The sequence below is a fragment of the Haliotis cracherodii genome, unplaced genomic scaffold (genome assembly GCF_022045235.1).
Source record: "Haliotis cracherodii isolate W230 unplaced genomic scaffold, xgHalCrac1.p SCAF_8, whole genome shotgun sequence".
In the NCBI taxonomy this organism is placed as follows: Eukaryota; Metazoa; Mollusca; class Gastropoda; order Lepetellida; family Haliotidae; genus Haliotis; species Haliotis cracherodii.
The window spans coordinates 12,572,157-12,594,721 of record NW_027266341.1 but is presented as its reverse complement, the minus strand read 5'-3'; the positions used below and the strand labels follow the sequence as shown (position 1 = coordinate 12,594,721).

The 22,565-nt window shown below is 40.9% G+C and overlaps 1 protein-coding gene across 1 annotated transcript; it reads right to left on the bottom strand.

Moving 5' to 3' along the window:
* Positions 1-3,284: 3,284 nt before the first annotated feature.
* Positions 3,285-11,104, bottom strand: LOC139449842 (transforming growth factor-beta-induced protein ig-h3-like). The gene is made up of 6 exons (XM_071231398.1): positions 10,940-11,104; positions 9,754-9,974; positions 9,437-9,623; positions 8,926-9,024; positions 4,322-4,444; positions 3,285-3,476 (listed from the first exon to the last, which is right to left on the bottom strand). Exons 1-6 carry the CDS (start codon positions 11,088-11,090, stop codon positions 3,340-3,342), a joined length of 918 nt encoding a protein of 305 aa, XP_071087499.1. The 5' UTR covers positions 11,091-11,104; the 3' UTR covers positions 3,285-3,339.
* Between the last annotated feature and the right edge of the window lie 11,461 nt (positions 11,105-22,565).

The following is a 22,565-nucleotide window of genomic DNA, read 5'->3' as shown; positions in this document are numbered from 1 at the left end:
GCTAATGTTATCAGGAACATGGGGTAATCATCAAGGGTTGTACTTGGGCGTGGAAACCAAGATTCGCGCTGCAGGTAAGTTTAAAGAGCCATATTAACAGTTTCTTGTCTTTTTATCTTTAATTATTTTTCATGTTTATCTAAAGTCTTTGTGATGAAAAGTACTGTTGTTCTCAAATCGGGTAAAATCACATGCACGGGGATATTATAATTTCCACGGAATTTTATTTAATAGTCCGGGTATTTTATTTATAGAACTTCCTGTGATAGTGCAACATGTGTGTGTCTCTCGCTTGAGATTTATTTTGCATTTGAAGACAATGTTCCTTATGAAATGTGCGGAATTATGTAAAATCAAATGTTGCAACTTTCGTATCTGTAGCCCAGTGAGGAAACCGCAAGGTAACAGAGACACTGATAAATCACAAAGCGTTTAAGAATATCCTTTTCAAGTTCCTGTATGCCAGCAAGACATATTTTACGCCCGTTTCCTAACGTTCATGGAAAGAATGCTTTACAATTGTTGATAAATGTGTTTTGAGTTTTTTTTCCGGTTTCAAAATTACAAAAACTATTCCCCCTCTGTTTTTTCCTCGAGATATGCACCCGGGGCTAACGCCCAACGGTTTTATCCCTCGGAGTCGGGTTTTAAATCTCATAAAAAGGCTCGGACGTGTTTGAACCTCTAAATAACATATGCATGTATACACATAGATGAATGTGAGATTTCGGCGCACAATCGACGCTGATGTTGTTGAACCCACATTTCAGAGCCTAACCACAGGATGTATAGCTAAAACAGTTTGCATATATTCAGTACGCTACCTTCCATACTGCATGTGAGCCAGTTCGCAACCAGGCAGCATATTTCCACGAGACCAGATATTCCCTGTTAATAAAGACGGTCCTAGTTTGCTACCGCTGCCGCATGGTATCTACAACAGGAGGGCCTAACTTCATCCAACAGCCATCAAAATGCTGTCAACGTTAGGGTTGGTCCTTTCTTTGCCACTTATAAGAGGTGGGCATCATAGTTCAAGAGGAAAAGAAAGAACCTCGAAGATGATCCAAAGATAAGGAAGATCTTCAACTGCCACTTCTAACAATATCGATAATGTTAATAAAATAAATGAAACGATTGAGTGGATCGATGCTCATGATATCTATTATTGGCTTGTCTGGCCCAGATTCGATTATTTACAGACCACCGTTATATATAGCTTGAATATTGCTGAGTCCGGCTTTAAATAACAAACTAACACACGAGGGACAGTCCCATTTAGGGACCAACTACAGACATGTCCTTTTCTATTCGTTCTGAAAAAAGTGACTTGACTCTCGGTATTAAAGAAGCGTTTCGTCCATATGTGTAAGCTTTCAGCACTCCTTGTTTCATAATTGGGAGTTTAATCCTAGAAGATAACCACTAAAGTGTACAAGATGATAAAACAATGAACAACACATATGTTATATTCCATCCACCGTCTCCATCGGCATCTGATTATATGCCAGATGTATTGGCTCTGACTGATAGCAGATTACTGTAGATTGTAGCTCACCTCGTACATCAGGGTATGTGACCAGAGCTAATCTACACAGGGGGAACCAATCGTGTAAGACATCGCAATTCGCTGTGCAGAGTTGTGCCTCTGCTGCATTTCAGATTACTCTTGTCATGGGTTCGAATCCAAGATTCGCCATAATGATGACCATTATCCATGATATTGTTTCCAAAGTGGTGAATGTCTTGGACCTTCATCTCTTTGGGCTTTCCTTCCACAATTTGCGAACATGTTTTTTTACATTGATTGTTTTTAAGAGAATATTTTAGCTTGGTCATTACTTGGATCTTCAGTGACTACATAGACGATTTTCTCATTTGAAAGTTGAAGGCATTTGTAAGTTTTTGGTCAAGTTATTAGAAGCTCTTTGTAAGCAATAAACCATACAAACTGTGACAAATGCAACAAGATGCAACAACATTGTGGTGACACAGTAGCAATATTGCCAGAATTATGTCCCCGGTACCCATGCTAATCTTTCCGTGTGGATTCCGGGGCAGATTATTTCCAAGACACCCCATGCCGACTCTTTATTGGTGTCCCCAACACCCGTCTTCTCTCCATATGGTGATGTCTGGCAGTATAACTTACACGCACCTTTTTCTTGTCTCCCCATGGGGATGTCTGGTAGTAGAACTTACAAGTACATGTACCCATGTCTTGTCTCCCCTTGGAGTTGTGTGGTAGCGCAGTTGACAGGCTCCCCATTTTTGTCTCACTATGGGGCTGATTGGTAGTAGAACTTTGATGCACTCTATTCTTGTCTCCCCATGGGGATGTCTGGCAGTAAAGCTTACAAACACCTCATTATTTTCCTCCCCGTGGAGATGTCTGGCTTTAGAACCTACAAGCACCATATTCATATCTGCCCATGGGGATCTCTGGTAGCAGAACTTACAAGTACCCAAGTCCCCTTGTGTCGTGTGGCAGTATAGTCTACAAGCGCCCCATTATTGTCTCACTATGGGGATGTCTGGCAACATAGTTTACAAGCACCCCCTTTATGGCTCTTCATGGATCAGTACCCCAGGATTGTCGCCTTCGGGAACATTATTCAGCGAAATAGTATTATTAATTTATTAAGATAGCTGCCGGCACTTACTCGGATTGTAACAACGTTTTGCAAGGTTTGTCATCACTATAAGTAAAATCCTCATCTCCAGAATGGCTTGTGTTCTCTTTATAAGTATGAGCACACATGAAGCTGTCTTAGTTAATTAATAATCGCGATTCTAGTCTGAGTGGCGAGGACTATCATCATGATTCCTTAATTACATGTGGGGGCACGGGTGGCCCAGTCGTCTAAAGCGCGAGTTGCGTCCCTTGGACACGCCAGAAACCTATAATTCTGGGTTCGAATCCCTGTTCGCCCCGATTATGTTTCTAGGTTTAAAAGCACCATACCCGTGCTCGTGGGTTTCACCGAAGTGGTAAACCTGCATCAGTTCGGGCTTTCCTCCCACATTAAGCTGACACGCCGCGATATAACTGGAATACTATTAAAAGCGGCGTTAAACCCAACTCACTCACTCACTCACTTCATTACATGTACATGTACATTAACGTTCACCGCAGGATGGACAGAGGCATGCTTCGAATAATGTCACATGCCTCAGGTGACAACGCACGGAACACTTGTTTTCGAGTTGAGCAGGACTGAAGTCCTTGCAGCTCTCACGTCGATAAGGATGATGTCTGTGCAAATGACAAAAATAAACGGTAGTCCACATCAGAACATCTCTTTATTTATTTAGAATGTGTCGTCTTTGGCCTTGGTTTTAGCCGATTATATTATCAATAGCTCGATAGAACGGCCATGTAAACTTCACTCCAGTGATGGCATGGATGACGCCATTAGTTGCAAGCCAATTCTTGGTCAAGAAGGTTCCATCAAACGGTGCAACCCTGAAGCCATCTTTACCTGTGAAGAGTGAATTAGCAAGGGCGTGAGTGAGCGGGTGGTAGGTTGGTTGAATAAGGGAGGACGGGAGGGAGGAGATTAAAGGAGCATGTCAGACACATATCACGGCGTATGAGTTTGATTTGCAAGAAAGCATCTTAAAATGATGCAGGCCTTGGACGGTTATCACATAATAGGGATTCGAATCCATGATCATAGGTTTATGGCACTCTTAAGGGAGGCAGCGCTGCATAATGGGTTGTTTTGCCGAAAACCAGTGACACCTTTGTCCCTTGACTGTTATATTATCATACCATGAACACTAAAATTCACATCTATGTAAAACCACTGCAAGCATATCATCTTACGTGAGAGTACGTGACCAATACGACCGCTTCAGAGCACTGGTAATGACTTTGGTTCAATGGGTGTTTGTCATTTGCGTCATGTAAGGTAGAATTATTTAATGTACCCAAACCAACACCCTCTACACAAATGTACCGCTCAAGCTGCATGTACTTCGAGAGAAAGTGGACCTTGAGTGGACAGTGAAGTGCTGTTTACTCGAACTGTTCAATTATACATGGAGCACTGTTCGTGCAACTCGTGTATTTGTTTGCATGTGAGAGAACCCGTTGTAGTACTTCATTGGAATGAAATGGAACACTAGTGCTCTATCAAGTTCATATCACTGTAACGCACAACATATGTGTCCGGGACTGAAGTAGGCAATCCGTTCATAATCAGCATGAAAATTTTAAACTTTATGACCAACTGGGGTTAAACCTTACACTGATACATTGTAGCTTTTGAATGTAACTTTACAGATTTGTTCAAGCAGTAAAATTCTAGAAGTTGACACTTGCCGAATTGGTGGATGGTGTAGGTGTTGTCGTATTTAGAGTTGTTGTCGTAGAGATTCTCATTGTCATACAAACCACCAGTGTAGTACACGCCTGGCAGGATGTGAAATTCCACCAATGCTGCGGGTAGATTTGTATGGCGATTTACAAGTCGGTGGGGGAGGGGTTAGAAAACCCTATTTATTTATTAAGGACAAAAATATACTTTTTGAGAAGGTGAAAATGAGAATTCACGGTTCATGTATGATTCTAATTATAAAGAGTGAAAAAACATTAATTAGTCAGTAATGTTGTTGAACAAGGATCACTCACCTCGTAGCATGGACCTTTTGCTGAAGAAAGCATCACTTATCTTTTAGTATGAGCCTGTTGTTGAACAAAACTTCACTAACCTTGTAGCATTGGAATGTTGTGGAAGAAAGCTTCACTCACCTTGTAGCATTGGGATGTGGTGGAAGAAAGCACCACTCACCTTGTAGCATTGGGGTGTGGTGGAAGAAAGCATCACTCACCTTGTAGTATTGGAATGTTGTGGAAGAAAGCTTCACTCATTTCGAGGCATGGGGATGTTGTTGAAGAAAGCATCACCCACCGTGTTGTGTGGGCATGTTGTTGAATAAAGCATCACTAACCTCAAAGCATTGGGATGGTGGTGAACAAGGAATCACCTACCAAAGTTAGAGTAATCTTCACTCACCTGATGTTGTTGATTAACGTATTATTCACAGACAGACAGACAGACAGACAGAATTATTATTATTCATTCTGAAGCATGAACATGTTGTTTGATTTAAGTAACATTCTCAAATAACAAAAATAAGTTTCCCAAAATGCCCCACAATAGTTTAAATTTACAATTTCATTTTCCTATGCGAACACCATTTCATCCAGGCTGTTCAATTATAGGCACACGTCGCGGAACGTGGACTTGGTAGCACATGATGTAAACTCCACTACTTGTGGCTGCCAAGACTCATCATACTGCTATAAGCCTGTAGGTCACATAATCTCAGGGGACTTCGTAAGTTATATTAATCCAAATATCGTGAGCAACCCCCCTACCAATTGGGATCACATCTTTAGAATTATTAAGGATGCTGTCGAATGGGCCACAAGAGAAGATAAACCTGTTGAATGTCTTTCAGAGCGGATTAAGTCAGTATGTGATGTTGTCATTGGTAAAATGCACAATCCTAAAAAGAGGAAAGGGAATTGGAATAAACCCATTCTGTCCCAGTCAGGAGTCATCCTGCAAGTCTGGCTGCCCCACATGAAAGGTGTGTAGCTTTTCCCACTTCAAATAACATATCCATCACATGTAGGCAACACAACATTAATTGTTCGATCCTAGAAGTTCGTATAAATAACATGTCAAATAATGCATCATATGAGGCCAGTATGTTAACTGGTGATGAAATCTGCCTAAATCATGCATCTGTTCTATCAATTTTTGACTTGACTCTAAAACCTGAAGACATGTCCTTTCTCCTTTGAACTGAATTCCAAAACTCCATAAAAATCTGTTCAAAGAGAGATATATGGCTGGGGCCAGCAAATGTACCACCAGATCCATGTCTCAAAGATTAACCATAATCCTTAATACAATCACGCAGGGCTTTCCTGATATTCAAAGAATATTAATTAGAAGTGGAAGTGGAAGTGGAATTAATACCATGTGGATTCTCCAAAACTCAAAGGATTTGCTTCACTTTTTCCAATCTCAGAAAAGAAACAAGTTCCACTCTGTCAAAACATTTGATTTTTTAAGTTTTCACACCGCAATCCCACATGACAAACTTGAGGAAAATCTTTATTCCTTGATCCATGGGGCTTTTGTTACAAAATGTGGTGACCAGAGATACAGTTACATATCTATATTCAGGACAATTTATGTGAAAAGCTGGACTTCCTCATTGATAACATCTGTGTAAAATGTGATGGTTTGACATTTTAGGAAGAGAATATATGAATGTCAACTTCTTTAGTATGAGTAACCTAACATTTCGGAGTGTATGCTTACTCCACTCATCACTGAAATCTTCATGACATCCTTTGAAGAATTAGCCCTCTCCACAGCACCATTCCAACCCATCTGCTGGTACCGAAATGTAGACATGCACCAATCAACACCTACCTTTCCTAGACGTGTCCCTCCAAACCACAGATGACGGACTAAGAACATCAGTGTATTGCAAGCTCACACAAACAGACCAGTACATCCACTACAACTCCTGCCATCATCCCCAGATAAAACAAACCATCATGACCACCCTCACCCGACGTGCAAATCCATTTGCCACCCTGATGCCCTCAGCAGTGAACTGGACTATCTCAGGGAAACATTCACCTCCCTCAACAGCTATCCTGCCCACCTAGTCTTCAAAACCATCTGCAAGACCCTCAAGAACTCTAACCCAGGCCCAAACCAGCTCAATCGCCTATCGGAATCACCATACCCTACCAAGGCCCTGTCACTCATCAAATTTCCAGCTTCATCAAGAACAAAGCAAACATGTCTAGATCAAGATCCATCTACAAGCCAATGGCAGGGGCACCAGCAGCGCATGTCTCAACCCCCGAGGATGTATATACCAGATCCCCTGCAACTGTGGCCACCAGTACATTGGAGAGACCCTTAGACCCCTCAACGGCAATCTCAAAGAACATCGGACCTCTGTGAACAAACTCGACCTAAAATCCGCTATTTCCAAACACATCCTGAAGAACCAAAACCATAACATCATGTGGGAAGTCACCAAAGTCCTATCTACCCACAAACACAATTGGCGACACAAAGAAAACTACAAGAAGCCATGGGCATCAGGAGACACCAGCCAGCCATGAACCGTGACCAGGGAACCTATCTGCCTTGTGCTTGGGACTTATTGCTTTGATCTTTGTCGGTGCTAATTACCTAGCTGGGTTCAATTTGCCATGGACCAGACAGTGTTCTTAATGAACTGTAACACGTATATAAAACCTCTTGCCGCACTTATTTAAAAAATGTTTGCACGTAGGCAACAATTCCTTACTTAAAATTGTAATTCATTTTTATCAGGTTTTGCAATCCTATAAGTTATAATTCTTTTATATAAATAATGTTTTTCATTGTGCATTGTGTCTCATCGGCCTTTTGTGGCCTGATGTATGTATTTATACAAGTTTTTTAATGTCTAATGTATACACATACAACATGTGACACACAAATAAAATATTTTCTTCTTCTTCTTCAGGGGCCATTCTTTCACCTATCAGTGATAATTATCACTGGCCACCCGTTTGTCCAATGTCCATTACCTATTACTTATCTATGATAACTCAAGTACTGACTTCCATACCATAAGTGCTAATTACTGTAAAGTGTTGGCTTCCATAGTCTATTGCTAATCACCTATCAGCGTCAATCATCTGTTGGCTTCACTTGTTAGTTTCTACCCTTTGCTATTTTCCAACTTTTGTTATCTTTTTATTTTTGTTACATGTACATGTATGTGCTCTCTGCCGCATATCATTCATTCGCCTGATGAAGGAGTAAGCATATACTCCGAAACGTTGTGTTCCTCATAATAAAGAAGTTGACATCCATATATGCTCTTCCTTATGTGTATCACTTCTAAATGCCTTTCAAAGACCTGGTTCGACATTTAGGTAAGAAGTACTCATCCCCGTGGGCACCAATTGCTATCCCCTTCTTGTGGATCTGTATCTTTATGCATATGAATCGGCATTTCTGCTCGGATTGTCAAAGTAAAAACAAGCCAATTTGGACAAGAAGTTTAACTTAAGTTTCAGGTATATCGATAATCTGATATAGTTCAGTAATCAAATAGCCTGTTCCCTTCTACGGATTTACCCACCTAAACCAGAAATAAAAGAGACCAGTGAGACTGCCAAATCTGTTTAATATTTGGATCTATGCTAACAGATTCAGAATGACAAAACTGTCTCCACAAGACTGTATGGCAAGAGGGATGACTTCAACTTTCCAATTGTTAACTTTCCCTTCATGTCGAGCAATATTCGAGCAGCTGCAGCCTATATGTTTACATTTCACAACTTTTGAGATACAGTCGAGCATGCTCTTTCTACCAAGATTTCAAAGACCATCACACGATTCTTGCTCAGAAGTTGTTTGATCAAGCTTACAACATTCAAAGCCTCAGTGAAGCTTTCAAAACGACTTATGGAAGAAATGTGAGGCCATTTCCGAATTTGACGCATGAGTGCCAAAAATGATGTCCGATGCAATTCCCTATTTTGACTTGTACAATATTTTCCCATGTGTGTTCAGATGAATAATTGACTTGCCTTTGCATATGTTTGTGACGGGTGCCCCCGGTGGGGCAGGATACGCTCACCCTTTCGCGAACGCCTGGTGGCACCACTATTCTACAGTGATTCATAAACACAAGCTCATGATTCAATTGAGTATGGAAATAGTTTGGTCGCTTTTAATTAAGTCCCTCACCTTGAAGCATGGACAGGTTGATGTGAAAGGCTTCACTCACTTTGAAACAAGGGCATTTTGTTGAATAAAACTTCACTCAACATGTAGTATGGGTTTGTGCCATGTGAATGTTGTTGGAGAAAGTATCACTCACCTCGTAGCAGGGGTATGTTGTTGAACAAAGCATCCGTCTTATTTTTATCCATTTTAGTAAATGCGAGATCATATGGAGCAAAGACTGTGATGTTGTCTTCTGTAGACAAAAATGCGTGCGTCAATTATTACATAGCAAACTTGACATTCAATTTGAATTGACTTGTCGTATATCATAGTCAAATCTTAATCGTTTACCTGTGTACTTGGACAGAGCACATTATGTATATGTAAAAATAATGTTTACCTGTGCACTTTAACGGGGCATTTTTATATCAATGTTGTACAACGTTTACCTGTGTACGTGAACACAGAGTGTTATATCAATGTTTACAACGTTAACCCATGTACTTGAATGCGGTGTATTGTCAATATTTAAAAGATTCCTTTGTGCTTGAACGCTTCGCAATATGTCAGACTAGCTTTTAACACCGTCATATCTACTTCATTCTTATTCAACGTTTGCCCCAATGTTTAAAATTCGGTTAATAACAGTGTGGGCATTTTCAGACCTTTAAGTTTGCTCGTCATTCCCGACATGGCGGCAGCAGTCAGAAACGAGGAGTAATTGGGTTCCTGGTATAGGTCTTGAACAATATCAAAACTCGGAGGAGACAGGGTGGAGCTCAGCAGAAAGATTTGGCCATTGGAGACACTCAGGTTGGCTTCCGTGAGGACGACACCGTTGACAACAGTTACCTGGACGCAAGCCAAATAGCAAGAAGTTCAACGTTAAACTTTAAAAGAGCAAAAGATGAAGAAAAATATAAACGTGAGAAAGGGCAACAAACCCATTAAACACTGTGGATGTCATGTTACAGCGACGGACCTGGTTGTGGGGGTAGGTGACCATGCGTACAGGTTTTGACGCCAGGGTGTTGACTTTCTCCCCTGTCCAGTGGCGGTGCGTGTTCCCAGTGTACGGCACAATGTGATACTTGACCAGATCCTTCAACTCTTGCAGGTTCTCTTTCTGATACAGCCGCGTAATCATCTGCTCGGGAAGCAGTTGAAACGCCGTGTCTACCGGGACGAAGACGGTGTAGTTTCCTTCAGTACGAAAAGAGGTTGTTTAATTTTCAAGTTGTCTTGTGAACCATATTTCAGTTGTATCAGCGTGAACCTTGGGTTTGTTGTTCTTTGTTCCATGTAAAAATAACAATGAACGGCCTGAGAATAATCGTATCTTGGCCACATTTCGTTTGATGGTTTGTTGTTTAAAGCCGCTATCGGCAATATTCCAGCCATATGACACGGTCTGTAAATAACTAAGTCTGGACAAGACAATCCTGTGATTGATATTATGTGCACTGTATACTGTATGGAATGGCAAAAAATATATGTCAGCAGAAGGCGGCTGTTTCAAATGACATGGTCAGTAACCGCAAGATACAAACATTTGATCTATGAGAACGGGAAGACACCGTTGGAAAAACGAGAGTAAGAAATGAAACTTGAAGACATGAAATTTGTGCAAACAATGCCACCGAAATAAACGAGTGAGCCTGCACGTTTGCTGTTTCATTCCTTTTCAGCCTTCGGTCTGGAAGGTTGGTTTGGCCAATGAATATGCATGAAATTCGTTAAAAAGTCATGTGTATGATAATACAGGTTAGCAGAAAAGGATTTCTAATAATTGTAATTGGGATTCCCCGACATTCCGTAGTGGTCAAAGTAATCCGCTTCGGTGGGCGTGGCTTAATTGTTTACATTCTTTGGAAAATGAATGGAATAACACGTGACCAATTCACCTTATCAGAATGCAGGAATCACAATGAACACAACGAAAATTTAATTATATCACTGTGAACCTTGGGTTTATCTTGAAACGTTTTAGCCAAGGCGACATACCTTATACTATGGGCTGGAATAACCACTTATGAGAAGGGCGGATCCTGGCATGCCTTAGGGGTACAACTCTGACTGATAGGCTAACAATGATAGGGATATTTGGCAAATAGAAATGTCATAGTCAAATACAAGTTCATACATACATACCTTTCGTGTGAACATACCCGTGTTTAGGAGACTTTCCAGTCCAGCTCTTCGTACGAGACTTGAGAAGGACATGACGTCGTACCTTGAAGCCAGTGCCTCCATGATAGTTAGCGCAGCAACATCATAGACGCAAAACAGAAGCAGCCCACACACGACTTGCACGTTCATTGCTCCACCTAGTAAGTTACTCTAGAAACGTGTGTTATTTCGAGAATTCATTAATTTTGGTAATGTAATTTAGTTGTTTGTTCGTATTCCTTAATTTCCAAAATTTCTTTCTTCGATATAAAAATCAAAATGAATTGGCGCAAAACCCGGTGTTGGGGGTGAGAGTCTGGGCCAGACAAACCAGTGGGGACCTTTCCTGACCAGGAATCCTTGAACTGGGTCCAGGGTCACTGAACTGAACTTACTGACCTTTATTCACACTATAGTCACTAGCAGCGGCATTAGAGGTAGAATTCAAGGATTGGTTTTAAAAATATGCACATATATTAAAATAATAAAACCTTGACAAAACATCATTTAAAACACTACGAGTGGTTGGTTTGTTCCAGCTATAAGACGGCGGTCTGTAAATAATCGAGTCTGGACCAGACAATCCAGTGGTTGACAACATGAGCATCGATCCACGCAATTGGGATCGATGACATGCATCAACCAAGTCAGCGAGCCTGACCACCCGATCCCGTCAGTCGCCTCTTACGACAAGCACAGTCGCCTTTTACGACAAGCATGTGTTGCTGAAGACCTATTCTACCCCGGATATTCACGGGCCTACACTACGAGTGAAAGTATGTCTTTTGATGTACTGAATAAACATACAACGACGGGTTCATTTTTAGAGAGAAATATATATGCGGTAAATTTGAATTCAATGCCTCTTATACTTTCTTTGTAAGTATATATATTAGTCATTAGTGAAATATGTATACATAGTTTTCATTACTCACCGAAATCCTTTGTGGCTACACCGGCTCCCCCATGTTAATATAAGCTAGTGTTATCAGGAACGTGGGGTTATCAAGGGTTGTACTTAGGCGTGGAAACAAAGATTCGCGCTGCAGGTAATCAGTTTTAAGGGCTATTTTTACAATTTATGTCTCTATATCTTTCAGTTTTTATCATGTATATCTTGAGTTTCTTTGATAGAAAGAACATGACAAATATAATCCATATACCATATGTTTCCTTACTAATGTGTGGGTATGAGAATTCGGCGCACATTAAAAGGGTTCCTGTCTATAATGATGATGGAGAATATTTGACGACACCCATCAGCAAATTTCAAGCAATGTCACTACTGGGGACGTCGGGAATTGGTTGCATACTTTTGTGGTGTCATGGAACTCATTACTGATGCCGTGTACAGCAATTACTGATGACGTTTACATCAATCAGTGATGCCGTGTATACCCATAATTGATGACGTTTACACCAATTATGAATGACGTATATACTCAAAACTGATGGCGTTTACACCTACTGCATCAACAATGTAGAGCGGTGTCGGGTATTACAGAACAAGCGGCTATTATCGTGTGTGTGTGTGTGTGTGTGTGTGTGTGTGTGTGTGTGTGTGAGAGAGAGAGAGAGAGAGAGAGAGAGAGTTTATTTGCGTGTCACGCGTTACAGTGTTACAGATTAATTATATACAGAGAGAGAGAGTTGGGTTTAACGCCGCTATTAACAAATTGACATTATTCCAGTTATAGCCCGGCGTGTCAGCTTAATGTGGGAGGAAAGCCCGAAGTGATACAGGTCTCTGACGTTTACCATTTCGGTAAAACCCACGAACACGGGTATGGTTCTGACAAACCTAGAAACATAATCGTGGCGAACCGGGATTCGAACCCACAATCACAAGTTTCTGGCGTGTCCAAGGGACGCAACTCTGCACAGCGAATCGCGGCGCCTTAGACGACTGGGGTTTAAGGTTTTCTTGCGCCCAACACATCAAATGACTTTAAACAAGAGCAAAGTAAATAATGGAAATGAAATGATTAACCAATATAATAATGATTATATTTTAAAACACCAAGTGATCAGTATTTCATTTCTGGGGTCAGGAAGTCTGATATTGACCGTTGAATTGAACTATGTTTGGGCCCAAAAGTGTAATTAGAGAAAATGAACACGTAATATACTTTGAGTTAGAACATGTATTCAGCTTTAATATTTCATAAACATATCACTTCGTGAACCATTGATACCAGATTCGATTGCCTTAACATGTTGTTTTTGTTGTTGTTTGTTGTTTAACGCCGCACTCAGCTGCTTCCAGCTAAATAACGGCGCCTGTAAATAATCGAGTCTGGACCAGATAATCCTGTGATTGACATCATGAGCTTTGTCAGCACCATACCCGTGCTCGTGGGTTTCACCGAAGTGGTAAACGTCTGAGACCTGCATTACTTCAGGCTTTCATCCCACATTAAGCTGACACCCCGTGACATAACTGGAATACTGTTAAAAGCGACGTAAAACCCAACTCACTCACTCACTCATTATCCCACCAACTGAGAGATGGTCATGTAGCCTGGACACACTTGAGATGTACAAATCTGATGTCAAATATGCCCGAGGAGTTCGAACCAAGGCAGAAACCTAAGAGGCATCGTTAAATACATGAGTGAAGTTGGCATAATGTTCATTTATAAAATCCTGAGATATAGCGTTTATAACATTTGGACTCATTTTTGGGGTCAATGGTTGAATTCAGATAATAAAAAAGGCATGGTGTCAGAAGCCGTATCTTGACGTACAGAAGAATCAACTAGGTTGCACTGTAAAACTCAATGCTTAGCAGCAAGTTTCTAAATACTCAAACCAAATGGTCCCCAGTATGGTGATCTACCTTCAGTTGAAGATCAATAGCCTGTTTTTTTATGCATTGTAATGTATTGTAATATCCATTTTATGATTCCACACTAGTTTTAAATATTTCTCTGTGATAAGTCTGGTTATTTTACTGCCCTTCGTTGGCAGGTTTTTATACGTTTTAAATTATTTATAATCTTTAACCTTTGATAGTCACGATATGGCTGAAATATTGCCGATGTGACCTAAAACGAAACTCACTCACTCACTCAAACCAAAAGGGACCTTGCCATGTGACCGGTCGCAAATCATATCCTCAACACAATCATTAACAATAGCTACATTATAGTTGGTTTTATATTTCAGTTTGAGAGACATACGTTCATGACGAAGGCCTAGTGACATTTCTGAGCATTCAGCCTGGAGAGCAGTGTAGTTGCAAAGGCACCCGTGCAGATTCCCAAAGCCTTTGACTGAATGCGGTCAAGTTTGGAAAGATGACATTTGGAGGCACGCATAAATTCCGTGACAGTATTAATGTTTTATAAAGCCATAACATAGATGATTTATCAGCACCCCACTTCGTTTGATAACCTTATTACATTTGTTAACACCATGAGTTATATGAGAATTTCATGTTAGTGTCTTGTCAAAATAAACACCACTAATTTAAACTCTCTTACAATTTCTATACTCTTAAAAAATGAAATGCAATACGGATATATTTGGCCATAAAAGTAAAATTAGCGGACCAAGAGGTGCAGAATAAAGAAGATTCAATGTGTTATAGTGTCAGTGACAAATTTCCCGAATCAAAATGATCACAACAAGGACAGGCAAACCATTAGTCGGGAAACACTTACGATTAGGAACAACGCACCCACTCCAAGGGCAATGGAGATGCACGTACTAGACGTGCAGCAGCACTATGAACGGCATTAAAGTGCAGGGTTTTTGACTGCTTGGCTTCTGCGTCAAACGAGCAGTGTCAGTTCAACAACATGACAAGATTAACAGAAGTGCGAAGAAACAGCGTCATAGGCCTCTTGCAGGCAGGAGAATCCCGATCAGCTGTAGCCAACGTTTTCAATGTATCGCCCAGCACCATCACAAGGCTATGGGATCGGTTTCAACAGCATGGGTCAACACGTGATTGGCCAAGGTCGGGACGACCAAGACTAACCACCCCCGCCCAAGATCGCTACATCCAACTGCGCCACCTACGTGAAAGGACGACCACAGCCACCTCAACCGCATCCAAAATACCCGGATTGCACAGAATCTCCGACCAGATCTTACAAAACTGTTTAAGAGCAGCAGGTCTACGAGTAAGACTTCATGTCCTGTTGACAACATCGTCAGCAACGACTGCATTGGTGTCGTCAACACAGGGTATGGCCTCAAATGCGATGGAGAAAGGTCTGGTTCAGCGAAGAATCAAGATTTTTCCTCTGTCGAGGGGATGGAAGAGCACGGGTCTATAGACGTCGTGGAGAACGTTACACCGGAAACTGCGTACAGGAAGTGGACAGGTATGACGTCGTACCTTGAAGCCAGTGCCTCCATGATAGTTCGCGTAGCAACATTACAGACGCCAAGCAGAAGCAGCCCACACACGACTTGCACGTTCATTGCTCCACCTAGTAAGTTACCCTAGAAACATAAGGAATAAGTGTCTTCTCTTTGTCCGACTGCCTTACCTGGAATCAATATTACCATGCCTTATCCCACCGGTAGGTATAATAACTTAGTGTTGCATTTAATTTTGTTCATGGTGGTTTTTAAAAAATGTAAGTTTGCTGTTTGTTCCTATTCGGACAATTTCCATACTACTTCTTCGATATAAGATCACAATGAATCGGCTTAAATCCCATTAGTTGGCTGTTGTACGTCGCAGTCATATCACTTCGGACTGAGAATAATCAAGCCAGAGCCAGATTTTGTTTGCTTGATGTTTAACGCCGCACTCAGAAATATTCTAGTCTGCACCAGACAATCCAGACGAGTGAAAGATATGACGAGCAACGATCTACGCTTTCGCTGTACGTTGACACGCCATCAATGAAGTCACCGAAGACGTACTCGAGTGAGTGAGTGAGTGAGTATGGTTTTACGCCGCTTTTAGCAATATTCCAGCAATATCACGGCGGGGGACACCAGAAATGGGCTTCACACATTGTACCCATGTCGGGAATCGAACCCGGGTCTAAGACGTACTCGAACATTTGCAAATCTTGTTTTATCGTGTTTTGAAGCACACACTTCACCCCAGTAAATACGGAGACAGAACTCTACAAAATTGATATGACATTACGCACACTACTCTCGTAGGAATTAATGTTTTAAGTGGTAGCGGGAAATATATTAATCAAAATATGTAGTTTGTATAACTTACCTGCAGATTCCTTGTGGCTGTACCGACTCTCCCATTTAAATATAAGCTAGTGTTATCAGGCACATGGGGTTATCAAGGGTTGTAATAGGGCGGGGAAACCATGATTCGCGCTGCAGGTAATCAGTTTAAAGAGCTATATGAACAATTTCTTGTCTATATATCTTTCATTATTTTTCATGTTTATCTAAAGTCTTTGTAATGAAAAGTACTGTTGTTCTCAAATCGGGTATAATCACATGAACGGGGATATTATAATATCCACGGACTGTTTTTTAATAGCCCGTATATTTTATTTATACAACTTATTGTGATAGTGCAATATGTGTGTGTCTCTCGCTTGAGATTTGTTTTGCATTTGAAGACAATGTTCCTTATGAAATGTGCGGAATTATGAAAAATCAAATGTTTTGTATATTTTTCGTGGTCGACACGACAGTCATTTCAGTGGAAATATCTAACATCTCCTCCTCCAAAGCTTGTTCCATCATCTGGCTTCGGTTTTCTGGGATTCCAAGAGAATCCTGCTGGTGCACAACCACCCCCCCCCCCCCCCCCCCCCCTTCCCGAAAAGGACACACCATACATGGCATGGCTACAAGGCAAGAGCGTGGGTATGAACTGATTGAACATCCTGCGTATACACCACATTGGCACCGTCAGATTCATCCTCTTCTCAAACTTGAAGAAAGACCTGATGGGCAAGCATTATACAAATAAGATGACGTCTTTCTACTGTAGAGGACTCTTTAAACCACCTGAGGAAGGCCTTTTACACCAGTGTGATCTGGGCACATCAGCATCATTGGCAGAAGTGTGTGGACCTCGAAGCGGATTATGTAAATTCTCAACCCGAATGCATCATGGCTTAGTCGTTCTCGGTAGAGAAGTATAAAAATGAAGTTTTATTGACTTTGTACATCTCCATCTCAGATAAGCGTAAAGGCAGCTTATCGCGATGGTCAAGATAATTGTGTACTGACAAAATGGCCGACCATTGTCATTTGTACTTAATAATATCCCATTAAATAACTACTGGGCCCACTTGCACAAAGCGATCTCGGCACTAAGATGATCGTAACTCCCATACTTTAACATAGGCTTCCAACAGTCGTAGCGCTAAGATCGCTTTGTGCAAGTGGGACCTGGACATTATCCTACAGTGGTGCACGGTGGCCCAGTTGTCTAAGAGTTGCGACCCTTGGGCTCCCCAGAAACCTATGATTGTGGGTTCGAATCCCGGTTCGACCCGATTATGTTTCTAGGTTTGTCAGCACCGTACCCGTGCTCGTTGGTAAACGACTGAGACCTGCATCACTTCGGGTTTTCCTCCCACATTAAGCTGACACGCCGTGATATAACTGCAATACTGTTAAAAGTGGCGTTAAACCCAACTCACTCACTCACTCAATTATCCTACAGTTCTTGAATTATATAGTGTGATACAGAAAGCGCTTGTATTATACAGTACAGCATTTATAATGGTTTGATTAACGTGGAGTTTATTCATGATAGAATTGTATTGTGCTCTTTTGCACACATTTATTTATCTGATGACCCTCTTGTGAAGTATGTCAAAACTCATGATGAAAACATTGTTTTCATCAAGACATTCCAAAGTTTTCTTAAACGAGCAAAGGATGTTGGATATAATCTATATGTCAGTATTGATTTCTTGGCAGTACGGTGCAGAAATGAGTGTCAACCAAGCAAAGTGACATATAAAATCAGCCCAGACTCAGTTGGGAGGACATGCTATCTGAAGGATATGAGGACAGCGTCGAGTTTATGTGCAGTGTGTTGAGAAGATTAGCAACCATGCAGTGCCCTACGCTTGGATGAAGTCGGCTGTTCTGAAAAGTGAAACCGTCAATGTGTGATTTTGCATCAAAGTGTACATATGAAACGTAGAATATGCAATGATTTTCATGAGACTGTCTAACACATTGTCAGTGGATGCCCAACCTTGGCACAAACACAGTATCTTATGCGAAATAATGGAGTGGCTCGATCATTTTATTACCGTCTTCTCTAAGCTTGTGGCTTCTGAGTCCATCGATGGTGCGACCCAGAATATGTAGAGGGCGTCATGGAAAATAATAAATACAAAATTCTTTGAAATAGGCCCGTATGCGGCCTCAGACCTCTCCAGGCCAACAAACCTGATCTTGTCCTTTTTGATAAATCCAATGAAATATTTATATAATTAATTTTTTGGTCCCTTTAGACATCAATGGGATTGACAAGATTCGGGAAAAATCATGGCAAGATATGCAGACCTCGCTTTCGAACCGTCATGCTTGCATCCAAACTACCATGTTGTCTGACTCCTCATCGTTCTCGGTGCCTTAGCTTTGGTACCTCGAATCTGTTGACTGACACTGGGAGAGTACGCGGGGTTGTTGCCAGGAATTCAGCCCTTCTGACAATCTGGGCAATGCAGAAGGCTGCAGTGTTTGGAAGTCTTCACATTCTCCGAAAAGTTCTCAGTGGGTTTGACTTCTTTCAGCTCGGAAAAACATGTAAGAAACTTTACTCTTGCGTTAAATACCAAATACAACCCATTTGCCAGATGATATCAGAGATACTTGTAAGTGACTGGCTCACACTCGAGTATCTTGATGATTTGTCCTGTCCAGTGTTTGTTGAGGTCAGTGTAGTGATCATGTGGTACTTGTGGATGCAGTTGCTTCATTACTGTGAGATCGACCTTTGTGATGTCAGAAATAACCAAGCGGCTGGTTGCCTTTTCAAAACAACAGAAATGTAATGTGATTACAAGCATTTGGGTACATGCAAATTAGTGAATGACAAATAGACGGAAAATAGACGCTGCTCGTGTTTATTCACATATCTTGAACAATTTATGTCACAGTTTGAACACATTTTATGTACTGTTGTCACAGTTCACGATAATTTAGGCAGGTGGTAGGCAGCATCTGCATAATGGAAGACTTCCATGTCAGCAGTCAGTCTACGTATACACAGCTCTTCATTGAACAAAGACGGCAAAGGTGCCAGTGACCTCTTTGCCATCACCTACAGTCTCTCTAAGGTCGACCGAACCCGTTAAGAAAAGAATAATATTTTAATCTAAAAATCAGTTCATCACTAATGAATATGTAAAATAAACAAACAGAGGTACCGACTTCCGCGCGACGTTAGAGAGAGAGAGCGAGAGAGAGAGAGAGAGAGAGAGGGAGACAGAGAGAGAGAGAGACAGAGAGAGAGAGAGAGTTTATTTGCGTGTCACGCGTTACAGTGTTACAGATTAATTGTATACAAATTCAATACATAAGTAAAATAGGGCTTATGAGACACGATACAAACATATAAAGCATATAATTCATCATCTTCTCGAGGCAAGGGAGTTAACTGACTATAAAAGTCCAGTTTCCACCCTTGCCGAACTAGGCTCGAATTCCTGGGCTCGACCGTAGCGCCACCAGTGGTTATTACGAGTTATGTTCCTTCTAAGCCTCTCCTATGGACCAATCAGATTCCACCTCTCGTATCACTTGCATTTGTTTCAAACAAAATGGTGGCGCCCAGTCAAAACGATCTGATTGATAATCAAGACCCATATTGTGATAAAACGGGTCTTACATAGCGAAGTGCATCAAATCACGTGAGCACCTTGATTAAAAAACATGAAAAGACTTGGAAAATATCTGTTGACAACGAGTTGGCGGTGCAACATGCTTTTCAAATCCTGCAATCGACAGATATCTGCACGACATTTTACAAACCGGATTTCGATTTCGGTGCGCGATTTTGATTGGACTATGCATAGACTCGTTAGCCCAGCCAAAATGTAACTCCATAATACCAGCCTAGTTCGGCAAGGGTGGAAACTGGACTTTTATAGTCAGTTAACTCACTTGCCTCGGGAAGATGATAATTCATAAAAAAGTATGAAGCTACATGTATAACAATTTCAGCAATATATAAGTATTGTTAAAGACAATTCATTTGAAAGATAATAATAGTTTATACATTACTAAAAGGGTGTTAGATAAACAATACTGTAAGTCGTCCGATTTCAATATAAAACATAACTTATGCATATAATCAAGGGTATAACAACTCTGGGATACATGTGAAGCTTAATAAAATAATTCATATCTTAAATCTTCATAAAAAAAGACATAATGTAAGAAAGTGCTATTCATCTTCAACAGTGCTGATATTTAAAGCATTGAAACAATATTTACAAAATCTATCACATAGTAGTGTTGGTGGTTTAGAATAACGTTTCTATAGCAAAATTTAAGCTAAAACAGTTTTGCTTATTTTACAAGTATTTGCACTTGAATGCGTAATGTACAGTCCAAAAACATACGTGACAATTTTAACAGTTGGCGAATTAAACCAATATCACAATTAACTTTGTTACAAAGAGATGGCATCTAATATTTGGCCTCTTATACCAAGTTGGAACAATATAAACCACATGCATTAACTGTGTCGAATGCTTTTTTTTAAATCAACAAAGCACTAGGTGACTGGCTTACACTCGAGTATCTTGATGGTTATATTTGAGGTCGGTGTAGTGATCATGTAGTACTTGTGGATGCAGTTGGTTCATTACCGTGAGATTGACCTTTGTGGTGTCAGAAGTAACCAACCAAACAAAAGTGGAATAATTTTTGTCTTCTGAATAAAAACGATAAAACGTAAAGATTAATTAATTTCCCATTCAAATTTGACGAAGTATCTTGATAAATTTTCTTAAAAAGCGCGTCCTGAGACTATCAACATATATTGCAACAAACCCGTAGTGAGATCCTTGTCAAGAACAACCCGTCTGAGAAGTTTAGTGAAGGTGATAAAGTCGAACCTGGAGCTGAGGGCGTCAATCACAGTTCTCCCATACCGGGTGGATGCCCATGTTAACAGCACATTGCAACAGACAACAGACTAACTACAGACATTAACTTTACCTTTCGTACTGAAAAAAGTGACTTTACTCTCGGTATTAAAGAAGCGTTTGTCCATATGTGTAGGTTTACAGCACTCCTTGTTTCATAATTGGGAGTTTAAGATAACCACTGTACAAGATGATAACCCCATGAACAACACGTATGTTATTTTCCTTCCACCGTCTCTATCGACTGACTGATATAAGATTTCTGTAGATTGTAGCACTCCCCGTACAACAGGGTATGTGACCAGGGCTAATCTACACAGGGGGAACCAATCGTGTAAGGCATCGCAATTCGCTGCACAACGTTGTGCCTCTGATCATGAGGCATTTCAGATTACTCTTGTCGTGGGTTCGAATCCAAGATTCGCCATAATGATGACCATTATCCTTGCTGTGGGTCCCCAAGTAGTACATGTCTTGGATCTTCATCTCTTTGGGCTTTCCTTCCACAATTAGCGAACATGATTATGAAGAGAATAGCTTGGATATTACTGGGATTCTCAGTGATTACGTAGAACATGTTCTTATTTGAACGTTGTAGGAATGTGTATGTTCAGGTCAAGTTGTAAGCATACAAACTGTGACAAATACAACACCAAGAACAAAAAGATAATAAAAAAATCTAATGATCTAACTGATTCATATCCTTGACCCGTATACCTCGAAATTATCTCGTATCTACAATGGTCGATAGCCCCAATATGGCATCATTACTTAAGGAACATCGTTATATAAAGTTTGCTTTCAGAAGAAGGGCCCGACGATTCATGTTAGTGGTAGGGCAAAACATGCTTGCCCACTTCCTGACTCTGAGAAATAACGGTCCCCTTACTCCATGCTCGTCTCCCCCTGGGAGTAGAACTTACACGCACCTTGTGTCGTGTGACAGTATAGTCTACAAGCACCCCATTTTTGTCTCACTATGGCAATGTCTGGTAGTAGAACTTACACGCACCTTGTGCCGTGTGGCAGTATAGTCTACAAGCACCCCATTATTGTCTCACTATGGGGATGTCTGGGAACATCGTTTACAAGCACCCCCTTTATGTCTCTTCATGGATCCATACCCCAGGATTGTCTCCTCCAGGAACATTATTAAGCACAAAAATATTGTCCACTTGAAATAGAATCACGAAATATCGCGACTATTAATCAATGAAGATACATGTAGCTGCCCGTGCTTACCCGGATTGTAACAACGTTTTACAAGTTTTGTCATTTTTGTGAGTAAAGTTCTTATCGCCGGAATTTCTTGTTTTCCCTTTAGGAGATGAGCCCACATGCAGCTATCTTCGTTGATTAATAATCGCGATTTTAGCCCAAAGTGGCGAGGACTTTTGATGGTTCACACGCACATTACCATCTCATCCTACCGGTTTAACCATTATGATGACTTAACTCTATAGTTATGGCAGAGCCGGTTCAACCAAAAGTTGGAATAAACAAAAGCGAACGCGGATGCGTGTAGTGGCGCGGTTGATTCTGAACCAGGAATTCAATGTCC